A 24,052-nucleotide genomic window follows, 5' to 3' on the forward strand; every position below is an offset into this window, starting at 1 on the left:
TGGGTTCTCTGTTCTTTTCCATTGGTACATGTGTCTGTTTTTATGCCAGTACCGTGTGTTTTGGTTAGTGTAGTTTTATAGTATGTTTTGAAGTCAGGTAGTATAATGCCTCCAGCTTGATTCTTTTTGCTCAGGATATTACTTTGGCTATTCAGGGTCTTTTGTTGTTCCATATAAATGTTAAGGTTGTTTTTTCTATTTCTGTGAAGAATGTCATTGGTATTTTGATGGGCTTTGAATCTGGAGATCACTCTGGAATAGTATTCCCTTTCTCCTTTACCTCCAACATTTGGTTTATCAGTCATTTACCCTGATTTCTGTAATTTCTTTCTCTCTCTTCCTTCCCATTGCTATTTATTCTCTTAGTCTCTATCATCTCTCCTCTGGTTTGTTGTGATAACCTTTAAAAACAGATATCTTTGCTTCTGGTGTTTTACCCTGTGTAAAGTTCATACTGCCATCAGTTATTTTGCTAGTACAGACATACAGTACCATCCCTTTTTATAAATTTAATGGTCCAAACATTTCTCAGGTGGTATACAGGCCTGTTCATGTACTGAGCCCTAAACGGCTTACACAGCCACATTTTCCATCCTCTGCATTGCACTGTACCCCATGCTGTAGTTACAATGGTTTTCCTTCATTTCCCTCATGAAATTTCACACTTCTGTGACTTTTCTATAATTTTCTCTTCTATCTGAATTCTTTGCTTGGCAAACTCCTACTCATTTTTTAAGACTCGGCTTACCGATGTGAAGTTTTCCCTGATTTCAGTTCCCCTTCCCTAGTAGAAGAAGTTTGTTTCATACTATTTATTTCCTTAGAAAGTTGTACAAATATTATAGTATTGACTATAATGTTTCAAACTTATTTATACCTGTATTTGTATAAGCGCCTAGGGTGTGAAATCCTCAGGGGAAAACTTTAAGATGCTTCTTTGATTGGCATTGTAACTGGGACTTGGTAGTCACTTAATTATTAAACAGCTATTAACTTCTGTTACTATTGAATGACAGTAAATAAACATGGGTGTTTCATTCTTTTGATACTTGTGTTTTTTACTGTAGGGTTCTCTTATATGTTAGCCTATAAAGGAGAACAAGAGTCTATGTCTGTCTTGCTCACACTTTTTCCCCAGAACTTAGCACAAATCCTGGCACATGCTAAATAAATGTTTGTGTATCACAAATGCTAAATAAATATTTGTTGAATGAGTAGTCTTCATCTTTCCTCTCTCCATCACAACTGCCACCTCCCTTTTGAGGAGGAAGAATCATTTTTTTCCTTCTTAATTTCCCTCTGGTACAACTATTGTCTATCTTAAACTCTAATGTAGTCTCAAGATAGAAGTTTTAGCATTTTGTAATACTTTCAGGCAATTTATATTTAGAAGGTTATTTACTGCTTATGTTGTTTGGGGAGAAGAAAGTATCTTAGGGAATTTGTAAACAATTTTGATGCCCCCCTCCCCCCCCCCGTAGTAGCAGGTATGATGGAGTGTGCTGTTTTCCTAATTTTCAGAAATTTTTTGATCCATGGTAGTGGAATATTTAAAGTAGTTTTTCTGGTGTTTTTTTTTTTTTTCTGATGGATATTTGAAACTAGGTGGTAGTAACAGATCCCTGATGTGGCCCACTTGTTGATTTGCTGGCATGATTTAAATAATGTTTCTTCTCCTTTTTGAAATATGTCTTTTTAACTAAAATTAGGTATTCTTTATAGGCAGGGACTTCATGTTTTCGGCTCCCAGCATAGTATCAGGCACATGGTTGCTGCTTCATAAATCTTTGAATGATTAAATTAATGAATTAATGAGATAACTGGCTTGGACAAAACATGATTAGGGACATGTTTTATAGAATGAACTGACAGCATTAAGGAATAAAAAAGAGTAAGATAAATGAGACTGTTCCTCTTCTTTGACTTTTTTAATGGTCAGGAGAGGCCTAAGATATAAACATCTAATAAATGTGTAACTAGAGTGCACCTAATAAATGTGTAACCAGAGTGCACATCATGCTCTGACTTCTTCTGAATGCTTTTCCAGGTTGTGGTCATTTTATTGCTTATGAATATCTCCAATAACATAGGCAGTCTTAAGTTAGAAATAGGTTCTGTTTTTAAGATTTATCAATTTAATTCAGTTTAATAGATTTTTTTGGGAACACCAAATATGTGGAAACTATAAATTAGGTGTGTGGGGGAGGATATGAATAAACCAGGATTGCCACCCTCAAGGACACAGCAAATTTATTTTGTAAAGGGTTTTATAGTAAACATTTTAGGCTCTGCAAGCCATATAGCCTCTGTCACAACTACTCTACTGTTTTAGAGCTATAGACAATATGTAAGTGTGTCTATCTTCCAATAAAACTTTATTTACAAAAACAGTTGCTCTAGAATGCAAATTTGGGTCAAGTTTAAATGCCCAATTAAAGACAGACTCTTTTAAGTGCTGCCACTTTTTTGTTCATTCATTCATTTATCCATCCATCTATTCAACACATATTTATGGAATCCCACTTTATTAGGTAAAGTACTGAGGCTCTGTGGTGGATACAAAGATGAATCAAACACAGATTTTGTCCTCAAGGGACTTGGCCAGAAGCTAAACCTAGTCCGCTAGACTGGGAACTCTTCAGTAGGGGGGATCATGTCTGATCCACTTTGATAACTACCCCTGGAGCCAAGCAAAGCACAGAACAGGTTGTAGATACTTAGTAAATGTCTTTTCAAGGATGAGTGAATGAAAGACTAAGCCATAGGTGTCATAAGAGATACATGGATAAAATGCTTGAGTCAAAGGAATGAACCATTGTTTCTAGTTTGGGAAATAAGAGAAGACTGCGGAAAGTGAGTGAATAAGCTGAAACTTGAGAAGGAGGAAGCATATGAGAAAAATTAAAAAGATGAAAAAATTTTAGGCAGGGATGGCAAATCAGATGCTTAAGGGCAGGTAGCACAAATGAATGAGAGGGGGACTGTTGTAAGTGATATTATAATGTATGAGTGATGACAATTACAGCAAAATGTGGAGAACACTTGCTTTTCTAAAGAAGGCAGATTATTGGAATAAACCAGTATTACCAGATATTTGAGTTTTTGAAAGAAGCCAGAAAGAGAGAAAAAGAAGTTTTTCTAAAATGTAGTTTATATCAAATAAAAAAAATATGGAAAGATAGTTTGGGATACGATTATGGATAGCCCTGAATGGCAGGTTAAGGAGTGTGGACCAGATTTGTGGGCAGCTGAAGTTTTGTAGGAGCAGTGTGATCTGTGGAGGCCTTTAGGAAGATTAAGTCTAGAGTAGTGTTTAAGAAGGGTGGAGGATGGAAAAGCAGAAGAGAGCAAGACCAGTTAAGAATGTGTTACGGTGGGCAGTACTCTGGGATTATAGAGGAGGAGATGATGGCAGCAGTAATAGTGGTGGTTGCTAAACTGTTTTGTGTCAGGTGTTATGCTAATGTTTTAAATGCATGAGCTCATTTAGTTTGCATAATAACCCTGTGAGGTATAGATACTATTATAACCCATAACCCCGCAGTTATAGATGAATAAATTGAGGCTTAAAGCATTGAAATAATTTGACCAAGGTCACACAGTTGGGAAGTGGATGAACCCCAAATCTACTCTGCTTTCTTGCTTCTATTTCTTACTCAGATCAGAGTATCCTCTTTCTTTGTTCAAAACTCTTTCCCCTTCAACTTTTCTTCTTCTTCTTTTTTTTTTTTTTTGGTGGCTGTCTGGTAAAGGGATCTGAACTTTTGTCCTTGGTGTTATAATATTGCACTCTGACCAACTGAGCTAACCAGCCAGCCCCTTCTTCATTTTTTCTGTTTGTGTCAGTCAAGTTCTAACCAGGAAAACAAATATAACTTAAATGATATAAAACAAAGGAAATGTATTGTAGGGAATTGGTTCATAGGTAGTAGAATTGTTGAGAGACCAAGTAGGAGTGGTGAGGCAATCCAGAGGTTGGGAACAGCAAGTACCCACTAGAACTCCTAGGGCCGGAGGGCAAAAGGAAAGAATTACTGTTTTCAAAACCACTCTGTGTTAACCGTAACCATGCTGGTCTATCTAGGGGGAGCTGGAGCCACAGAGGACACAGCTACTGCCAGAGCTGCTGCTCCATGCAGAAAGGGAGGAGAAGTACTGTGGTCTTTCCCTCTCTTCCACCCTCCACTTTCCCACCGTTTCATCCCATTGGTCAGACGCAGCTGGAAGCCAGCTGATAAAGGAGCCTGAAGGACGTAACTATCCTTCGAAGAAAGCAGAGTAGGGAAAGGCCTCAGAGACCAACACGCTAATTTTATCTATTTTCAGCAGTAAGGTGGTTTGCATTCCACTGATACTGAGAAATTTGAAAGCATAGTCTCCTAAAAGCAGTGTTACAAAACACTATTATAAGTGGTGGGTATTCCCTTAGCCCACAGAATTCTGTTTAACTCTCAGTTTAAGGGAAATAGAATATTATTTCACAGAACTCCATTTTAACTGTCTGTGATCTCTGAATATGACTTCAATTCTATTAGAGATAAAATAATCATTGTTAGCTCTCTTGAGAATCTAATCATTATGTATAACATTTTTTCCTTTTAAATAGACTTTATTTTTTCCTTTTAAAATAGACTTTATTGTTATAACAGTTTTAGATTTATAGAGAAAGTGAGAAGATAGTACAGAGTTTCCATATACCCTGAACTCAGTTTCCCCTATTTGGGTATTAACTTGTGTTAGTGTGCTACATTCGTTAAAGTTCACAAACCAATATCGAGATGTTGTCATTAACCAAAGACCATACTTTATTCAGATTTCCTTGCTTTTTAAGTGATGTCCTTTTTCTGTTCCAGAATCCCAATGATGGTACCACATTACAGTTAGTTTTCATGTCTCTTTTGGCTCCTCTCGGCTGTGACATTTTCTCAGACTTGCCTTGTTTCTGATGACCTTGACAGATTTGAGGAATACTGGTCAGGTATTTTGTAGAGTACTTCACTACTGGAATTTGTCAGTTGTTTTTCTCATGATTGTGGGTTTTGGGAAGGAAGACCAGGGAGGTGAAGTACCGTTTTCATCACATCATATGAAGGGTATATATAAACATGATTTATCACAGTGATGTTGACCTTGATCCAGTCCGATGAGGTAGTATTTGTCAGGTTTCTCCACTATAAAGTTACTCTTTTTTTTCCCCTTTCTATACTGTAAAGTCGCTATGTGCAGCCCACATTTAAGGAGTGGGGAATTATGCTCCCCCCTCCTTGAGGGTAGAGTAATCTACCAAGTTATTTGGAAGTCGTCTGCACAGGAGATTCATCTCTTCTCCCCCATTTATTTATTTATTCAGTCATTTACATAAGTTTAGATTTATGGATATTTATTTTATGCTTTGGGTTATAATCCAATATTACTTTTTATTTTATTTTGTTGCTCAAAGTATTTCAGCTTTGGCCATTAGAATCTCTTTTATTTGGCTCCTATGTCTCTTTGACATACCCCATCATTGTAGGGTTATATTTCAAGTTTGTTATAGAATCTTAGTACAGGTCAGTGAACAATGAAGAACCTATCTTTTAGGTATAAGGTAAAATATTATAAATTCCTCTAAATGACTGAATATTATCTTCCAGAGAATAATTTTCATTTCCTGTTATAATACCTAGAATTTAACAACCACCACCACCACTACCACCACAACTGAAAAAATAGTTTTACATGGCAGGTATTAGAACTGAGGGGAACTAAATTATAACTAAATCAAGGGTGAAGGTGAAAACCTGTAACAGATTGGTACTATAAACAACACTTTTTTCCCCAAATGTTGTCTAGCCGCGATAATGTTAAAGATTAATTCAGCGTGGACTTTATTACTATATAGTACTTAAAATATTTCCATATGTATAGTATGGTTTTTGAATAATTTGTGTGTTGATTTATAAAGTTTTTTTTCAGAGTATCAATTTGATTTTACATTAAAAAAAGTAGATTCTAAAACTCTGCTGTCTCTCTTATCTGAAAACTGTTTTTCAGATTCTGTTCTTTTTCCTGCTCTGTCAATTTTCTGAGCCTATTTAGTTATTTTTAATTGACAAAATTGCATATATTTATCATGTACAACATGTTTTGAAATATGCTTACATTGTGGAATGGCTAAATCAAGCAAATTTAGCATATGTATTACTTCACATACTTATTTTTTTGTAGGCATCTGTTTCCGCCCGGTTTCGAACCGGGGACCTTTCGCGTGTGAGGCGAACGTGATAACCACTACACTACGGAAACCCCTCCGTCATACTTATTTTTTTGTGGTGAGAACCCAAAATCTACTCAGTAGTTTTCAAGAATACAATGCATCGTTATTAACTATAGTCACCATGTTGTATATAAAGAATTTTATTTTTTTATGTAAGAATTTTAAATAGATATTTTAATAAGTGCCGAGACTTGATAGCTAATTTGCACACATTTCTTTTAAACTGATTTGGGACAATCCATTTCAGCTTTTCCTTCCATTCTTGAAAAGTAGTAATCTTCTGCTATTTAGAAACAGTTGGAATATCGTGCAGTTTAGAATTGTTGACTTATATTCATTCTCATTTATAAGTGTCAACAGATCTATTTCTAGCAGTAAGGCTATTGTCTGTATTTTATCAGTATAAGGATTTTTGACTGTGAAATTTTAGAGGATTGTTTTAGGTCCTTGTAGTAAAAATTCACTTTTAGACAGTACAAGTTTTTTTTTTTTTTTTTTTCTGAATTTGTTTGCCCTAAAACAGTGCTTCCCAGTATTTTCAAATATAAGGTGAAAAGACTTCATATGGTGAAAAATTTCACATCTGTCTCCTGCCTCCATAATATTTGTGGTATTTCTATTTTTATTCACAGTATGTATAAAAATAAGATATGCATGAATGTATTGAGTTCATTATGTACAAGCAAATAGTCAAGTTAAGGAGGAAGTGAACTAACATTTAGTGGATATCTATATATAAGCACTGTGATTATATTTTCCCTTCTCACCATTTTACATGTAAGAAAACTGTGGCTCAAAGAGGTTAATTAACTGTCTCAAGGTCGTACTGCTAGTAAGTGGCGAGACTGGGATATGGAACTAATTTTAACTCTACAAGTCCATGACTTTTTTACTGTACTACATTGTTACTTTATTATTCAGGTATTAGAAATCAATGAAATCCAACTCTGAGAAATGATTTACAGTCTTGATTTTTGTGGTAAGTTTCAGGGTCTTCAGATGCTTCAAGATATGTTTATAAATTCTTAAACTTCAGAGTTATTTTTATTTCACCTTAACTCAAAAGGGAAGGAAAGAATAATGTGTAGTGAAAGTTTAAGCTACTGTAAACATTACCAGTGTAAGAAATTGCTCCTTTAAAGTAAAATAGGCTACTGTAAGGGAATAAAAAAGTAGCTTTCTGAAAAGGAGATAATTTCCCAAACAAGAAGAAATAAACAAAGCCACAAAATGTTGCAGGTAAGCTGTACATCTGATGTAAGCCAAAAAGGAGAGTTTAAAGGGTTCCTGCTGGAGACTTCAAAGTCAGTGTAATAAAAGCTTCTAGGAATACTTGATAGGAAGGAGGCTAGCTAGAGACGCAGCAGGATCATTTTTATGATTGGGGTGCAAATTTAAGTGCAAGGATAAAAAAGGAGATATCAAAGATCAGTGTGCTTGTTTTTATTGAAGAATGCCAGGAAGAATTTGTTTGTAAAGTTTATTTTAAAGTAGATAGGTCAGAGGGTTTTCTGACTTAGAAGCTGTTAAACCATTCTGACCAGGTGGGATCATCCTAAGATTTTTCTTTTTTAATAACCTTTCTTTATCCTCTGATTTTAAAAGAAACAATTATATAATGCTATCATGCAATAATTATAATAGCTACCACTTATTGAATGTTTATCACTTGTCAAATACTAGATGATGTATATGAATGTCCTAATTTATAAAAATTCATACCAACCCAAGGAATTGCATACAACAATTATCCCCATTTTACAGATGAGGAAACACATAGAGGTCAAGTAACGTGGCCAAGGTCATGAAGCTGACAAGTAGGGAACCAAACTGTATTCTTTTTATTCAAAAGTCTTTGGTTCTAAGACTTTAATAAAAAACAGGTTCTAGGAATGTATAACTACTGTTAACATTTCAGTTTACATCATTCTGGATTTGTGTGTGTGTGTGTGTGTGTGTGTGTGTGTGTGTGTGTGTGTGTATGCGTGTGTGTATGCTGTACGTTCTTCTTTATAACCTGCTTTTACTTCCTACTTAACATGTGTTACCTAAACATTCTTCAAAAATATAATATTTAATTGTTGATTCATATTTTGGATATGCCTTAATTTATTTAATAATTCCCCTATTGTTGGGTACTCAAATTGTTTTCAGCTTTTTATATTATAAATAAAGCAGTGATGAATATTCTCATAAACGTTTTTAGGCACCTAATTATTTTCTGAGGATAGATCTTTTGAATTGTAGTTACTGAGCCTAAGGACATGAATATACTTAAGGTTGTTGATTCCTATGATTAAATTACCAACAAGCCACATCATCCCAATTTGAATTCCCAGCGTCAATGCAGGACGTTGTTCATTAAACCACTTTCTTGACAACTTGTAAGATTTTGAGGTGTTTTTTTTTTTTTTTTTTTTTTTTTTTTGTCTTTTTCGTGACCGACACTCAGCCAGTGAGCGCACCGGCCATTCCTATATAGGATCCGAACCCGCGGCGGGAGTGTCGCCGCACTCCCAGTGCCGCACTCTCCCGAGTGCGCCACGGGCTCGGCCCAAGATTTTGAGTTTTTTGCCAAAATGCCTCTCGTTAATAATGGACTCTATACTGGAGGTGTGACAGATTGCCACATGGCCCCATCCAGAAGAAAAACTTAAGAGGGACTAGTAATTCCATTTCCATATTTATCAAACTGTTACATTCTTGTATTAAATATAGGAGTATTGGAAAACAACTTGGGGGAAGGAGAGAGAAGATAAAATTTTGTGAAAGAAATAGAGAATTATAAGGAGGGAGGATACCAAGGACCAGTGCTAGGATGTAGTTTGATATTAGATAATTAAATGACGCTATATTCTCTAGGTAGTTAAAAAAACTAATAATAAGTTGTACAAGGCAACTCCTGTAAATGGGCATTAAAGTCAGATAGGGATGCATCATTGACTATGAGCTCACACTGGAAAAATATTGAGTAATTTTTATAATGGAGTGTGGGAGAGTCTTCAAATTGTCACTTGAAGGCATGGCTCTGGTCTGGAATTAGGATACCTGGGCTCCATTCCTAGTGCAGGCACTGATAACTATTGCTGCAACTTGCAAGGCATGTGACTTTTCAGGCCCTCAGTGTCTTTCTCCGTAAAATGTGGGGTTTGGCTAGATGTTTTCTGTCATTTCTTTCACCTCTAGGATTCTGTGACAGAAATGTATTACTGCAGTCGGAAATGTCAACAAAACATTGGGCATCCTGAGGAAGCTATTGAAAATGAAACAGAAACATGTATTTTTGTATAAAACTGTAGTGTTTCTGTACCTAGAATTCTGTGTGTACTTCTTCTTGCACCTTTCAAAACAAACAGAAATGGAAAACTTCCAGAAAGGTAAAACAAATAAATTTATTGAGGGAAGAAGTGTGTGATTGAGCGTATGAAGGGAAGGCTCATTTGAAGGTAGGCAAAATAGTTTAGAACTTAGTTTTGAAATAGTTTAGAACTCTGAACTAAGGAAGTCTTTGAACAAACAAAAAATATAGTAATTTAATGAAAGTCAGTACAATAAAATGATAAAAGATGTAAGTTGGTTGAAAAAGGCACTTTCCTCCAAATTTTAGAAAACAGAATTAAAGATACTCCTTAAACTCAGAAGGGGTTAAATTTATGATTAGTGAATTAAATATCAGTAATGAACAAGTTAAAGAAACTAACTCCTAGGCATAAGTGAACTTTGACATGCCCAGAAGACTGAGCTTTTGAAAGCAGCTATATGTGAAGCTTCAGACCAAAGAACAAGTCTCAGAAGGTACATTGATAGACTTGATAAATGTCCCTGTCATCAAGAGCCTCTAAGCAAAGATGCCTCTCCTTTTACTTAATGTAAGGTTTTCATGAGAATTGTTGTTTTGAGGGAAGTTCAAATGTATTTGCTTTTGGCAATGGAATAATAATGGTAAGGGCCGGGTAGATTAATGTGGATTGGTCCAATTTAGATATGCAAGTGTGAGATTCATGTCAGCTTGAAGATTTTAGGGTAGGGTAATTGTGAAAATTCTCTTCCTAATGTCATTTTACCATGTCTAAGACGTTTTCTTGAATATAAATTCCCCTTCCCTCCTAATTTTGATCTGCATGTAGAATACCTCTTTCCTAAATTATGCTGATCTGCCAGCAGTCTTTATTTTTCCTTCTCTTTTAACTCCCTTCTGTTTGCTGTTGTTTAAATTCAAAGAGCTTTCTTTGTGGAAATTGAACCAAATAATAAAGACAGCATAAAACACTGACTTCAGCAAAGTGATTTGCTTGTAATTAATCCTTGAGAATTGAGTTACTGCAGGATAACAAAGAAAGAATGTTTTTGAGATATCCGGCTCATTCTTCTTTTCCATTAGTAGATGAGACCCTACTCCTACTTCCCCAGGTGTTATGAATTCCCGTACTGCTTTGCTTAGGCTTTATTTATTATACTCATCATGGCATCTTTTTAGAAAAATAAGTACAAAAGAAAGCTCATGACATCCCCTCCCTCTGCCCTAGACCTCTGAGTATTTCCTCGTGGCAAAAGGCAATTTCATTCTTCCAGTTGTTCAGGACAATCACCTTGACATCCTTGATTCCTTGCCTTCTTTCATACCTCACATCCAGTCTCTCAGTAAATCCTGTTGGCTTTACCTCCAAAGTATATCTAGAATCTCACCACTGTCTGTATTTTCATTGCTAATCACTCTGGTACAAGCTACCATTATCTCTTTCTTGGATTACTTTAATAGACATCTAACTTATCTCCATGCTTCTGCTTTACTAGAGCAATTCTTAGACTTCTAAGTAAGATAGTATTAGGCATCTGCTCAAAATGATTAAGTCTCATATCACTCAGAGAAAAGCTGAAGTCCTTACGTTGACCTATAAGGTCCAATGTGATCTCCCCATGTGAACTCTCTGACCTCATTCCTTATTCCTTTTTCCCTCTCTCTTTCTACTCTAGGCACACTGGCCTCCTGGTTGTTCTTTAAGCACACCAGGCACACTCTTGCCTTAGGGTCTTTAAACTTGTTTCCATTGCCTACAGTGATTTTTCCTTATATGTTGGCATGGCTTCTTTACTTTATTCAGTTTTTTCCCAAAACTCACCTTGTCAGTGAAACTTTTCCTACTCACTTTAAATTTGTCATTGTCATCATACACACACACACCTATACACCTGCTTTATTTTTTCCCAAAGCACATATCACTATGTAAAATATTGTATATTTTCCTTATTTATGTTGTTTATTATTTGTCTCTCTTGCTAAAATTTAGCTTTACAAAGATAGGGATTTTCTCTGATATATCTCCAGGAGTTAGAATCATGGCTGGCACATATAAACACTGAGCATTTGTTGAATTAGTTAATAATTAATCAGTCAACTAGAAATGGGAGATAGCCTTCAAATGACTACTTTACCTAACCCATTTATTGGGAGTTTCTTTCTTTTTCTTTGTATAACAAATACATTATTCCTTCATGTTTTCCTATATAACCTGCAGATTATCTTCATTTCATTTTTTTTTTTACAAACTTTTTTTTTTTTTTGGCAGCTGGCTGGTTCGGGATCTGAACCCGTGACCTTGGTATTATAAGGTTGTGCTCTAACCAACTGAGCTAAGTGGCCAGCCCTTCATTTCATTTTTGAAAGGAAATTTCAAAACACAGGCCCTTAATATCATTTTCTTTGTCTTCCATGAGACTTTTGGATATATTTACCTGGTCCAGGATATTTTGAGGCATAATTTTATGGTAGTTTCTCAATTAAGTTTGATTAGCATTGTCCACTATACTTTCCAATTTCAAACCACAATTTTAGTCACCCACAGAGTACTCAGATAATACAAGCTTTAAGAGAGACCTGTATCATAAGGAAGTGTCTTAAGATTCTTTTCATTCCATCATACAGTTTTTTTGAAAATATAACAGTGTACCTGGTACTGTGCTAGATTTTGGAAATCCAAAGAGATAAAAAACAGTCGCTACTTCCAGAAGCTCAGGTGCTCAAGGAGCATGAAATAGACAGGTAAACCATTATGTGCTATGTATGTATTATAGTAGAGAGGTCTGCTGAGTACTATGGGTCACTGAAGAGTTTTGCTTGAGTGAGAAGGTAAGCAAGGAAAGTAAGCTTCACTGAGAAGATGGCCTTGAAGTGACTTGCTGACGAATGAGAATTTCAGGAGTAATAAGGCAGAGAGGAACAGAAAGGGAGTAAGAGTAGAGATGTGAGAGCGAAGAAAGGACTAACATAGAATATCTGCCTTGTTTACACAGTGTGCTAGTCATTTTTCATAACCTTACCTCATAAATCATTGTGAGCATCTTATGATACAGATATTCATATCCCCATTTTATAAATGAGGAAATGGACCCAGGTAAGGGAAAACAGGTAAGGGTTACAGAACTGGTAAATGTTGAGCTGGAATTGGAGCCCAGATCTGATTAACTCTGAAGCCCATGGATTTTCTATAACCTCCCTACAGACATTCAGGCATGAAGGGGTAAAAGGTTGAGGGAGTTCATGCTTACTGCATGGATGGAAAACATGAAGGCTTATGAAAAACGTGAAAGTTTAGAATAGTAAGTGCCATGAGGAATGGGAAAGTATACTAATTAAGGATGAGGAAAGTGATGATACTGAGCAGGGTTGAAGGACAAACAGACATCAGAACCATAATTGTGTAATGATGCTGTTTAGTGTGGACATAAAATTTTTCTAAAGCCAGGCTTAGCAGTCCAGGAAAAAGATTCTCTGTGGTAACTCTTCCACTATTTTGAAACTGATCAATGATTTCATTGAGAATTTGCCATCAGTTGGTTTCTGCAGTCCTGCTATGTATATGTATATGGAGATTTTAAAATCCAAATTCTTGCATTGTGTATGGTCAGAGGGAATGCAGTGAAAACTATGCTTTTTGGCATTTTTGACAAGTATAATCTAAAGTTGTGAATTTTAGAAATTTAAATACCATTGGCTAATATCACATAAATTTGTTTTGGGAATACTTATCATCTTTGTTTTCCATGGTGACCGTGACAAGATTGTTAAAAACTGAGTTTCTGAATTTGGCATCAGTAAAATTTTAGGTTTTCTGTTTTCTTTATATAGATCACTATTCCCAAACACCAGTCTGGACCAGTTATAATAGAATTTTTTGACAGAATTTGTATCTGATTTAGTTTTCAGGTATATATGTGCACTTTATAGAAAGATCAGCTTGTCCTTCAAGTAGAAGTGCATGATAGCTTAATTTTGTATAACCAAAAAAAATGTATCCAAGAATTTATTTACGTCTTCTGTAGGCCTAGAAAATGTTAGCTGCTTTTCTAAACCATATACATCTGAATCTTCAAAGAAAATATTTCATAACTAAAACTTGCCCAAGGCAGCCTTGTGGATATTTAAGAAAAAATTTTTTTAAAACAGCCTTGTATGGCATCCACATTTACTATCCACTGTCCTACTTATGTATGACACCTGTAGTTTTAGCCCATGCCAGGGTACAGGAATGTACCTATCTTTCTTTTTAAATCATACTACCTGATTTCTTTTATTTTCAGCAGATATCCTAATTTTCTTGAGTCAAAGAAATAGCAACATTTCACTATTTCTGTAAAGCTCACAGATGTACTATTATGTCTAATCTCATGAGCAATTTTAGACATTTAGCCTGGTTATTGCCTAGTTGGTAGAAAATGACTGTACTTGTGGAACTAACACTATACCTGATTCATCATTTTGCTTTAATATTGCCTTTTCAATGTCATTTTTCTCATTGTGTTACTGGCAATTTGGTTTTAAAGCATCATTGTTTAAAAAAACATTCAAAATAAAAATTGAAGTACATCTTTGTGTTTGTAATGGGATCAAATATGGTGTTGCATATATAAAAGAAACAAATACGTCCTTTTAGCCCAAGGATAACATTACTGGAGTTTAAGTAAATGAGAAATAGTATAGTGATAAAGTATTTGTGAAATATTTTTCAAAAGTATTGTCTTAGTCCATTTTGTGTTTCTATAACAGAATACCACAAACTGTGTAATTTATAAAGAAAAGAAATTTATTTCTTACAGTCTGGAGTCTGAGAAGTCCCAGATTGAGGGGCCCACATCTGGTGAGGGCCTTCTTGTATCATCGCATGGCTGAAGGCAGGAGGGCAGGAGGGCATGGGGGGCGGGGGGTTGAACTTACTTTTATAACAAGTCTACTCTTGAAATAACTAACCGTCTTCTACAATAATGACATTAATCCATTAATGTCATTAATCACCTGTTATTAGGCCCCACCTCCGAATACTGTTGCCTTAGGATTAAGTTTCAGCACATGCACTTTGGGGAACACATTCAAACCACAGCAAGTAGTAAGACAAGTAAGACAGAGAAATGTTGACAAAATTCTCTGATATTTGCACAGTGATGCCAAATGAAGCATGGGCTATTTGAAAGCACCAGTATGTTTTATGTATTTTACTTTTAAAAACTGAGGTCAAATAAAGGTGTGGTCAGGAGTTTTGTGTGAACTTCTTGCTCAGACTTCAGATCATTTCTTCTCTTCCTGTTTTCTACCTTTGAAATTAGATAGTTAATTTTTCCTGTTTGCATAATGTGGAAGGTTGGGGGAGTTATTGTTTTACAGCTCACTGAATTTGTATCTGAAAAGAAATACCTATAGCATTTTAGTGAATAAATAAATGTTAGGTAGCTGATAAGTATTTTTTCTAGGAAACAAATCATAATCTTATTCTGGACCAATTAAAGTTTTAGCTTAATTGTTTATAGATCTAACAGCCTTAGTATTTCTGTAGAAAACTTTATGAGAAGGACTCTTATTCTTATTTCAGAGTACAAAATCTGGTTATTTAGACTATGTGATAGTTTTCTAAAATTTAAAGTAACTTCCAAATATATTTTTGTTTACTTGCTATCAATTGTTTATGCTCAAAAAGTGTAAACTATGTTAATATCAAATTAATTAAAATGCAGTTAAAGAGATAATTCAGATATAACTCCCTTCCAATAAGGAATTTTAATTTCAGTATAGACATGGGTTTTTGATTAGCAGTGCTATTCTTTGTCCTTTTAGTCTGGATAATTGAGATTTGATTGCATAGTTTTGGTCATCTATTTATTGAACATCCTTATGTAGTCCAGTGATGTACCTAATTTGGGTTTGTTTTTGTTATTGTTTTTAAAGGTTGTAAGGCCTTTTGTGTTTTTTTACTATAATGTTAGTCTTTAGAAATAGAGAATAGAGGTTAATTCTACTAATTTTATTATTAATAAATCAACTTTTTCTTGTTGTTGTTGAATGAATGAAAAATGAAATATATGTGGGAGGTCTCTTATGTGCTCTAGAAGCTCAAAGGTGAACGAGACAACCCTCCCTGACGTCAGTGAGCTCTTTTCTTTTTTTCTTACAAGGTTCTTATGTTGTGGCTTGTGAGCTGAAGAACTTCAGGGAAATCCATGAATCCCCTCAAATTGTATACAGAAAATTTGTGGTGTATATATAGTTGTGTTTTTTTTTTAAGAAGATAATGTATAGACTTCAAGATTTTTTTTTTACAAGACTCTTTAATCTAGAAAAGCTATAAGACACAGAACACATCTAACTATCATTTAGTACAATAAGGATAAAAGTAAAGATCTTTGGGAAATTAGTATAAACACTGGAGGCCTACCATATTCAAGGTCTTGTGGTGGGATTCATTTGATGTAGACCTTAGAGCCAAATTTGCCTTCTCCCATGCTACATCTCTTCTATGTAATATAGTGACTGGTATGTAGTGATATAGTAAGGGTCCTGCATAGATGGCTTTTTTGAAGATAGTTTAATGAAGGGACTACTTGGAGAGGTGTTGTCATGGTTTAAGGTAACCAAAAAAGGATGATAAGTCATCTAGGAACTGAAAAAAAATACAACTCAGCTTTTTAAAGACTTTATATTTTTCAAATGTGTGTTTTCAAAATGTGAAAAAATTGGGATAGTTAACCTAGGGAAGACCAATTCATTTTCTAGGACCTACCTCAAAAAACACTTCTCTGAGTCTTCTCTCACCTAGACAGATTTAAGGATTATAGAACTTTGTTCATAATTCTGTTCGGCCACTTCTATTCAATAGTAGCTAGTTATTTTTATTGATAATATTAAAAGCATTTCACATTTACCAACTGTTTAATATGTGACAACCCACCGTGCTAAGTCCTTTACATATATTCTTACTTTTTATCCTCACAATAACCCTGGGAGGGGTAGATACTGTTGCTAGGCTCTTGGGATGCATCCGTGGACAAAACAAGTTCCACAAAGGCTGCAGGTCTTTGTATTCTGATATTAATATTTCTACACCATTTTGTTGTTGTTGTTTTTAGTATTCTCTGGTTACTCTTGAAGTTGAGCACCTTTTTCATGTTTATTAGCCATTTAGATGTGTTTTTTTAATGAAATCCCTGACCTAGTCTTTTGCCCATATTTCTACTGGGTTGTCTGTCTTTTTATTACTTATTTGGAGGAATTCTATGTGTATATTTGGATATGTGCCCATTGTTATGTGTTGTAAATGACTTTTGCCATTCTGTGGCGGATTCAAGCTGAGGTATTAAGAATAGGTAGGATTTGGGTAGGCAAAAATTAGTGTTTCTCCTTAGATGATACAGTGAACAAGTTATAAGGAAAGAAAATATAATTCACACATGAAATAGTTGAGTAGTTTAATTGGACTGAGGGTCCTTAAAGTGAAGCAGTAGAGATAAGACCAGAAAGCTCAAAATATATTGCACCAGAGAAGCTCTAGAAGCTACCTTCTAGAAATATACCTCAACAGAGCACCTTCATTAAATCAGTACTTACCTCCCTTCTGTTCAGGAAAAATTAAGGCTAGACAACTTGAAAGGAAGACATTTTTCCTGTCTGGGTGGATAGCTCTAGGCTTTTCCTCCTCTGCCAGGGAATGAATCTTCCTTTTTTGATATTGCATTAGTGTCATTGCCTGGTGAAAAGGTGTGTCTTAGAGCTGGAACCAAGGGGTAGAAGCCTGGAGGAACTTCCTTCATTTTGTCTGTGAGGAGCTTTAGATTTCTCAGAGAAAGTTACTGAATATTAAAATTAGAGCACCTTCATGCAGCTGCCCTTTCTGACCTGACGTTTCTTATTATCCCTTGTAAGTTTGTGGCTTTGATTTCCTAAGACTTGGTATGTGTTGCTTTACAGAACTCAAAGGCCAACAGTTGAAGAGATTTTTGGTTTTAGCATCCCTTCAGTCTCAGCCTCCATCTTAGGTTGTCTGCACCAATGTAAAGTGTATCCATCTGTTCCCCAGTGAGATTATTCTAGCTTTTTAAAAAATCTGTGCTGACTCTGATGGATTTACTTCTCTCACCACTAATCAGACAAAAGCGTTCCTGTGGTTTCACTTCTTAATTTCGTATTCATCAGTACTTGTCTTAGCTGCAGGTGCCTAAAAACCGAAAATATGGTATATTAGGAAGATAGACATTTGTTTTCATCTCATGTAAATAGAGGCAGTCCAAGGGTACAGAGGCTACTCCATCATCATCCAGAACCCAGTCTTCTTTCATTTCACTGATCCTCCTTCTTTATCCATGAGGGCTGCTCCATGTATAATGTGTGCATTTCAGCCAACCGGAAGAAAGAAAGAAAAAGGACATTTCCCCTAGTCCCTGAAGGACTTTTCAGAAGTTGCACACTCTACTTTGCTTATATCCTATAAGCCAATATAAATACTTAGTTAACATAGCCTAACCTAAGTCTAAGGGAGGCTTGGAAATACATGTCTGGCTAAAAATGGGGATTTCTGATCCTATAAAAGAAAAGGAGACTGGATATTGGGGTACAGCCATTGATCTCTGCCACATAAACCTTTTTCTGTTGTGATTTAAATATTTTCCGAGATGTTTAAGGAGAAAAGCTTAGAATAATATGGGTACATAACCAATTTTAAGTAGATTTTTTAAAATCAGAATTAGCTTATAATTTTAGATTCTGACATTTTTAATTCTTGGCTCGGTTCATGGCTTTTAAGATTTTTACACTGGTCTAGAAGGGTAGAAATTTATCAACTTTTAAATTATTTATCATTTTTACTAAGTTTTGGAAATTTGACTTCTTTCCTAAAAACTGATGTAAGGTTTTATTAAACTTTTAAATCTAGCAAATGCCATTGAGCATTGCAAAAGGTTTAACTTTATAGAAGATAAATATATTAACCCGCTATTAAGAATAGCCTATAGAAAACATTTTAGCAATAGGTAATATAAAAGCTCTTGGTTAGAATGAATTCATATATATGGAAATTAAATGAAAATCCAGAATTATTTTACTAGACTAAAAATTAGCTGATATAGTGAGTAGCAGATATAATCCTATAGACACTGCAGATTTTTAAAAGTTCTATTCTTCATAGTAGAACTTGAATAAAATGTAGTATTTAATGTGATCATTCTTATTATTAAAAATGATTTACTTTTAAAAGCCAGTGTGTAACATTGTCAGTGATCATCGTTTTTTCCTCCTTAGGCAAGAAGTTTGATAGCTGTAGGACTGGGTGTTGCAGCTCTTGCATTTGCAGGTAAGATAAATAAAGAATTCATATTAATAAATGTTGGAGGAGAAATATTTCTAAGTAGTTTCTATAATGATTCGTGAGTAGACCCTTAGTATTCTGGTTTTTGGTTTTCAAATATTATACATTTCCATTTTTTCTTGTACTTTCTGAACATTTGCAAAGTTTACATAAACTTTATAGTGATATAGTGAACAAAATTTATGATACAAAAGCTAGGAAAACTAGCTCCAATAATAGTTGATCTTCCTGGCAATTTTTTTTTTTTTTTTTTTTAGTTTGAGCCATGGTGTACTATAAAAAGCAATCTTTAATATGAAGCATTATAACATATGGTGTTCCTTTATTCTCCCATATTAATTTTTCTTGCAGATAGGTTTACACATTTTGAGCTGTAATCTTTCTGAGCATAGCTGTTCCCTGTGGCATATTTATTACTTCATCTTTTAACATATTGGTGTAATTTCTTTGATAAACCCAGGAGAATTTTTTTCACTGCTAAAATTATCTTTCTAGAAAGAATAGTTATACAGATTTAAAGTAAAATTGCTATCTGATTTAGTCATTAACTTACAGTTTTAAATTGCATGGTGATTCCATAATTAAATGTTAATCTGAGAGTATTTCCTTGTTGATAAAGTTTTACTTTTTTGTTTTAGCACTTGTGTTTCTAAATTCTGTGGATTTGATCATGTTAATTGGATCTTCTTTTTAGGCGAAGCCACATTCCATTGTGTTTATGGAGTTTAGTAAGATCTGATAGAAAAATGAGAAATAAGAGGGTTTTTATTTGTATGGTCTTTAAATTTCATACAATTCTCATTTAAAGCACAATCAGAACTTTAAATCAAGAAAATCAGTGGTTTAGATGATCTTTTTGCCATGAGGGTCTTGTATCTCAATTATATAATTATAGTTAACCTAATTTATGAGGTTTCATGAGAATATAATTTCTCAAGAGGAATTCTGGCAAACTTGCCCATAAACACAAAAGAATTTTAGTATTAATTACTATAGTAGAATAGGCATATTTATTACAAATTTAAGTGTAAGATTTTCATTTGAAATTAGAGAAAGATTTTTGTACTTTTACCAGGATCTTTCTAAAATGACAAGAATTGGTGTGTGTATTCTGTACAGACCACAATATTGCCAACTTCATATTACTAACAAGAATGAATACCAGATCTTTTCTAGAGCCGAATACAACTGAATAATAGAATTTAGGGGAAAGTACATTTAGACGTGTTGGAACTAGGTCTTCTGGTTTGTGGTTAAAGTGACCTCGAGATGTCACTTCTGCAAGCCCTGAACTTCTTTTTTACTGAGACAGGAAGTCAGTCACTGTGCCTGATTATGATGGTTTTGAAGAATTTTGAGGTAATTTAAAAGCTACGTTTTGCAATAGCCACCAAAAAAATAAAATACTTAGGAATTGAGTTAACCAAGGAGGTGAAAAATCTCTATAATGAGAACTACAAACCACTGCTGAGAGAAATTAGAGAGGATACAAGAAGATGGAAAGATATTCCATGCTCTTGGATTGGAAGAATCAACATAGTGAAAATGTCCATACTACCCAAAGTGATATACATATTCAATGCAATCCCCATCAAAATTCCAAAGACATTTTTCTCAGAAATGGAAAAAACTATTCAGACATTTATATGGAACAATAAAAGACCACGAATAGCCAAAGCAATGCTCAGCAAAAAAAATAAAGCTGGAGGCATAACACTACCTGACTTTAAGCTATACTACAAAGCTATAATAACCAAAACAGTATGGTACTGGCATAAAAACAGACACACTGACCAATGGAATAGAATAGAGAATCCAGAAATCAACCCACACACTTACTGCCATCTGATCTTTGACAAAGGCACCAAGCCTATTCACTGGGGAAGGGACTGCCTCTTCAGCAAGTGGTGCTGGGATAACTGGATATCGATATGCAGGAGAATGAAACTAGATCCATACCTCTCACTGTATACTAAAATCAACTCAAAATGGATTAAGGATTTAAATATACACCCTGAGACAATAAAACTTCTTAAAGAAAACATAGGGGAAACACTTCAGGAAATAGGACTGGGCACAGACTTCATGAATACGACCCCAAAAGCACGGGCAACCAAAGGAAAAATAAACAAATGGGATTATATCAAACTAAAAAGCTTCTGCACAGCAAAAGAAACAATTAAAAGAGTTAAAAGACAACCAACAGAGTGGGAGAAAATATTTGCAAAATATACATCTGACAAAGGATTAATATCCAGAATATATAAGGAACTCAAACAACTTTACAAGAAGAAAACAAGCAACCCAATTAAAAAATGGGCAAAAGAGCTAAGTAGGCATTTCTCTAAGGAAGATATCCAAATGGCCAACAGACATATGAAAAAATGCTCAACATCACTCAGCATCTGGGAAATGCAAATCAAAACCACATTGAGATACCATCTAACCCCAGTTAGGATGGCTAAAATCCAAAAGACTATGAACGATAAATGCTGGCGAGGCTGCGGAGAAAAAGGAACTCTCATACATTGTTGGTGGGACTGCAAAATGGTGCAGCCTCTATGGAAAATGGTATGGAGGTTCCTTAAACAATTGCAAATAGATCTACCATACGACCCAGCCATCCCACTGTTGGGAATATACCCAGAGGAATGGAAATCATCAAGTCGAAGGTATACCTGTTCCCCAGTGTTCATCGCAGCACTCTTTACAATAGCCAAGAGTTGGAACCAGCCCAAATGCCCATCATCAGATGAGTGGATACGGAAAATGTGGTACATCTACACAATGGAATACTACTCAGCTATAAAAATGAATGAAATACTGCCATTTGCAACAACATGGATGGACCTCGAGAGAATTATATTAAGTGAAACAAGTCAGGCACAGAAAGAGAAATACCACATGTTCTCACTTATTGGAGGGAGCTAAAAATTAATATATAAATTCACACACACACATACACACACACACACACAAACCGGGGGGGGGAGGGGGAAGAAGATATAACAACCACAATTATTTGAAGTTGATACAACAAACAAACAGAAAGGACATTGTTGGGGGGGAGGGGGGAGGGAGAAGGGAGGGAGGTTTTGGTGATGGGGAGCATTAATCAGCTACAATGTATATCGACAAAATAAAATTTAAATTAAAAAAAATAAAAATAAATAAATAAATAATGGAAAAAAAAATAAATAAAAGCTATGTTTTGTACTATTATGGCATCAAATGGAAGATGACATCTTTGTGGTAAGAGATGTACAAATTAGGGAATCGGCCTTGTTCGATTTTATTTCACTGTTCTCATTTATCTCAAGAGCTTTTTATCTCCTACTTAAGATTAGCAACTTCACATTTTCCCATCTTAAGCATCCTGTCTTTCACTGTAACATGTTGTTTGCATAGGAATAACAATATATTTAGGCACGTAAACTCTTCTCTTTTTTTTTTTTTTTTTTTTTGGCAGCTGGTCAGTGGTGAACTCCCCTAAAAGATCTAGGTACTTGAACTTTCCCATTGGAATTCTTGATTTGCAAATAAGCTTATAATTAGAAATTGAATTAAAGTCTATAGTGTCATTAAAGTCATAGTGGTTTTCTAACAAGACTTTTGGAGAAAGAGACACTAATAGGAGACACACATTCTGATTAGGGTGCAACGGGTAAATTAACCAGATAATATTTTATTCTTATTTGATGCCCTCAAAGTAATTTAGGACCTGTTTTGCTTTTGATTCTTAGTTGTCAAAATTCAGGGGAGTTTTAATGATTAGGATTCCTAAGAAAGGAGAGAACTAAAAGTATTTAGAAAGAGTAGCCATTCTCAGTGAGAAAAATTGATAATTAACATCCTTGGTAAATATTTCGTACATAATTGCTTTTTTTACTTTAGAGATAACACCATTAAAAGCACTCCTATGTCATATAGATCATAAAGAGTATTTGTTTTCTGTATATTTCAAAGTGATTATCATTGTAAAAAGCAGTACAATTAATCATTTTAGTATCATAAGTATTTTTTATACATAAAGGGACTTCACAGTTAAAGCACCTCACAAAAAAGCACTAGGTTATTATTTTTTGTGACCTATAACATCATACAAAGTGTAAGATATACCTAAGTATTGAAAATTTCTGGTTTTATAATCATGAACTGGAATTTGATATATGGCTCTGATAATGATATTAAAATGATATTTTGTCCTCTATTCAATAAATTAGAAATTTGAACAAATACCACTATAAATTTTGAAATCTTTATTGAAATAATATATATAAAGTAAACTATCAAGGGTTGGCTAGTTAGCTCAGTTGATTAGAGCACAGTCTTATAACATCACGGTCATGGGTTCAGATGCCCTCACTGGCTAGCCATACACAAAAAAAGTAAATTATCAAAAGTACTGTGGGAAGCACCTTGAAGGTATTGATTGACTTTGATTATAGAAAATATAGTTGCTTTTATTTCTTTCACTATTTAGGTCGCTATGCATTTCAAATCTGGAAACCTCTAGAACAAGTAATCACAGGAACTGCAAAGAAGATTTCAATTCCTGTAAGTTAAACATGGCTTTAGTTAGGAAACTCATTTTGATATTTGTTTATATGCGATATTTGAAAGTAATCTAAAGAATGTCTTGGATTTTCAAACATCTGTATAAGTTTACCTCCTTCATTCTATCATTGGTGAGTTTGTCTAATTTATTGATTTAGTTTAAGTTTCTTGGTCATGTTATTTTTATATCTAACCTTATTCCTGGTTTTGACATTTAATTATTACATTCCATTTAGTAGTATTACATCAACTTTGAGGTAACTTATATTCTCTGTTTAATTATTGTTCATGTATTCAATAAACATTTAGTGAATGCCTGTCATATACCACCAGTCCCTTTGCCAGCAAGTGGGGATAGATAGCTGGTTAACAAAACAGACACGGTCCTTGCCCTGGTAGAGCTTACCCAAGAGTTTATTTCACCTTGAAATTTGAAACTAGTCCCTGCGTACCACCACACCTGGCCATCACAAACATAAAATTATAAGATTCCAATCCTGTAGGGCGTATGCATTCATCTACCAACATTATAGCTACTCTGGTGAACTAAATGTAAGTGAAGAATGAATGGTAGTAGATGCCTAAAATGCTACAGTATGAACAGTGGTTTGTGACC

General features: G+C 34.6%; 1 protein-coding gene and 1 non-coding gene across 2 annotated transcripts in view; one reads left to right on the forward strand and one right to left on the reverse strand.

Moving 5' to 3' along the window:
* Window positions 1-24,052, forward strand: part of DNAJC15 (DnaJ heat shock protein family (Hsp40) member C15) — an 89,143-nt gene that overhangs the window by 6,321 nt on the left and 58,770 nt on the right. Inside the window, exons 2-3 of the mRNA XM_063102900.1 lie at window positions 18,813-18,864; window positions 23,363-23,436. Of these exons, the coding sequence (XP_062958970.1) occupies window positions 18,813-18,864; window positions 23,363-23,436 (126 nt within the window). The remainder of the gene's footprint in view (window positions 1-18,812; window positions 18,865-23,362; window positions 23,437-24,052) is intronic.
* On the reverse strand, window positions 6,213-6,285 carry TRNAV-CAC (transfer RNA valine (anticodon CAC)). The gene has a single exon. It is a non-coding gene; the product is annotated as a tRNA-Val (tRNA).

Source organism: Cynocephalus volans, chromosome 7 (assembly GCF_027409185.1).
Source record: "Cynocephalus volans isolate mCynVol1 chromosome 7, mCynVol1.pri, whole genome shotgun sequence".
NCBI lineage: Eukaryota > Metazoa > Chordata > Mammalia > Dermoptera > Cynocephalidae > Cynocephalus > Cynocephalus volans.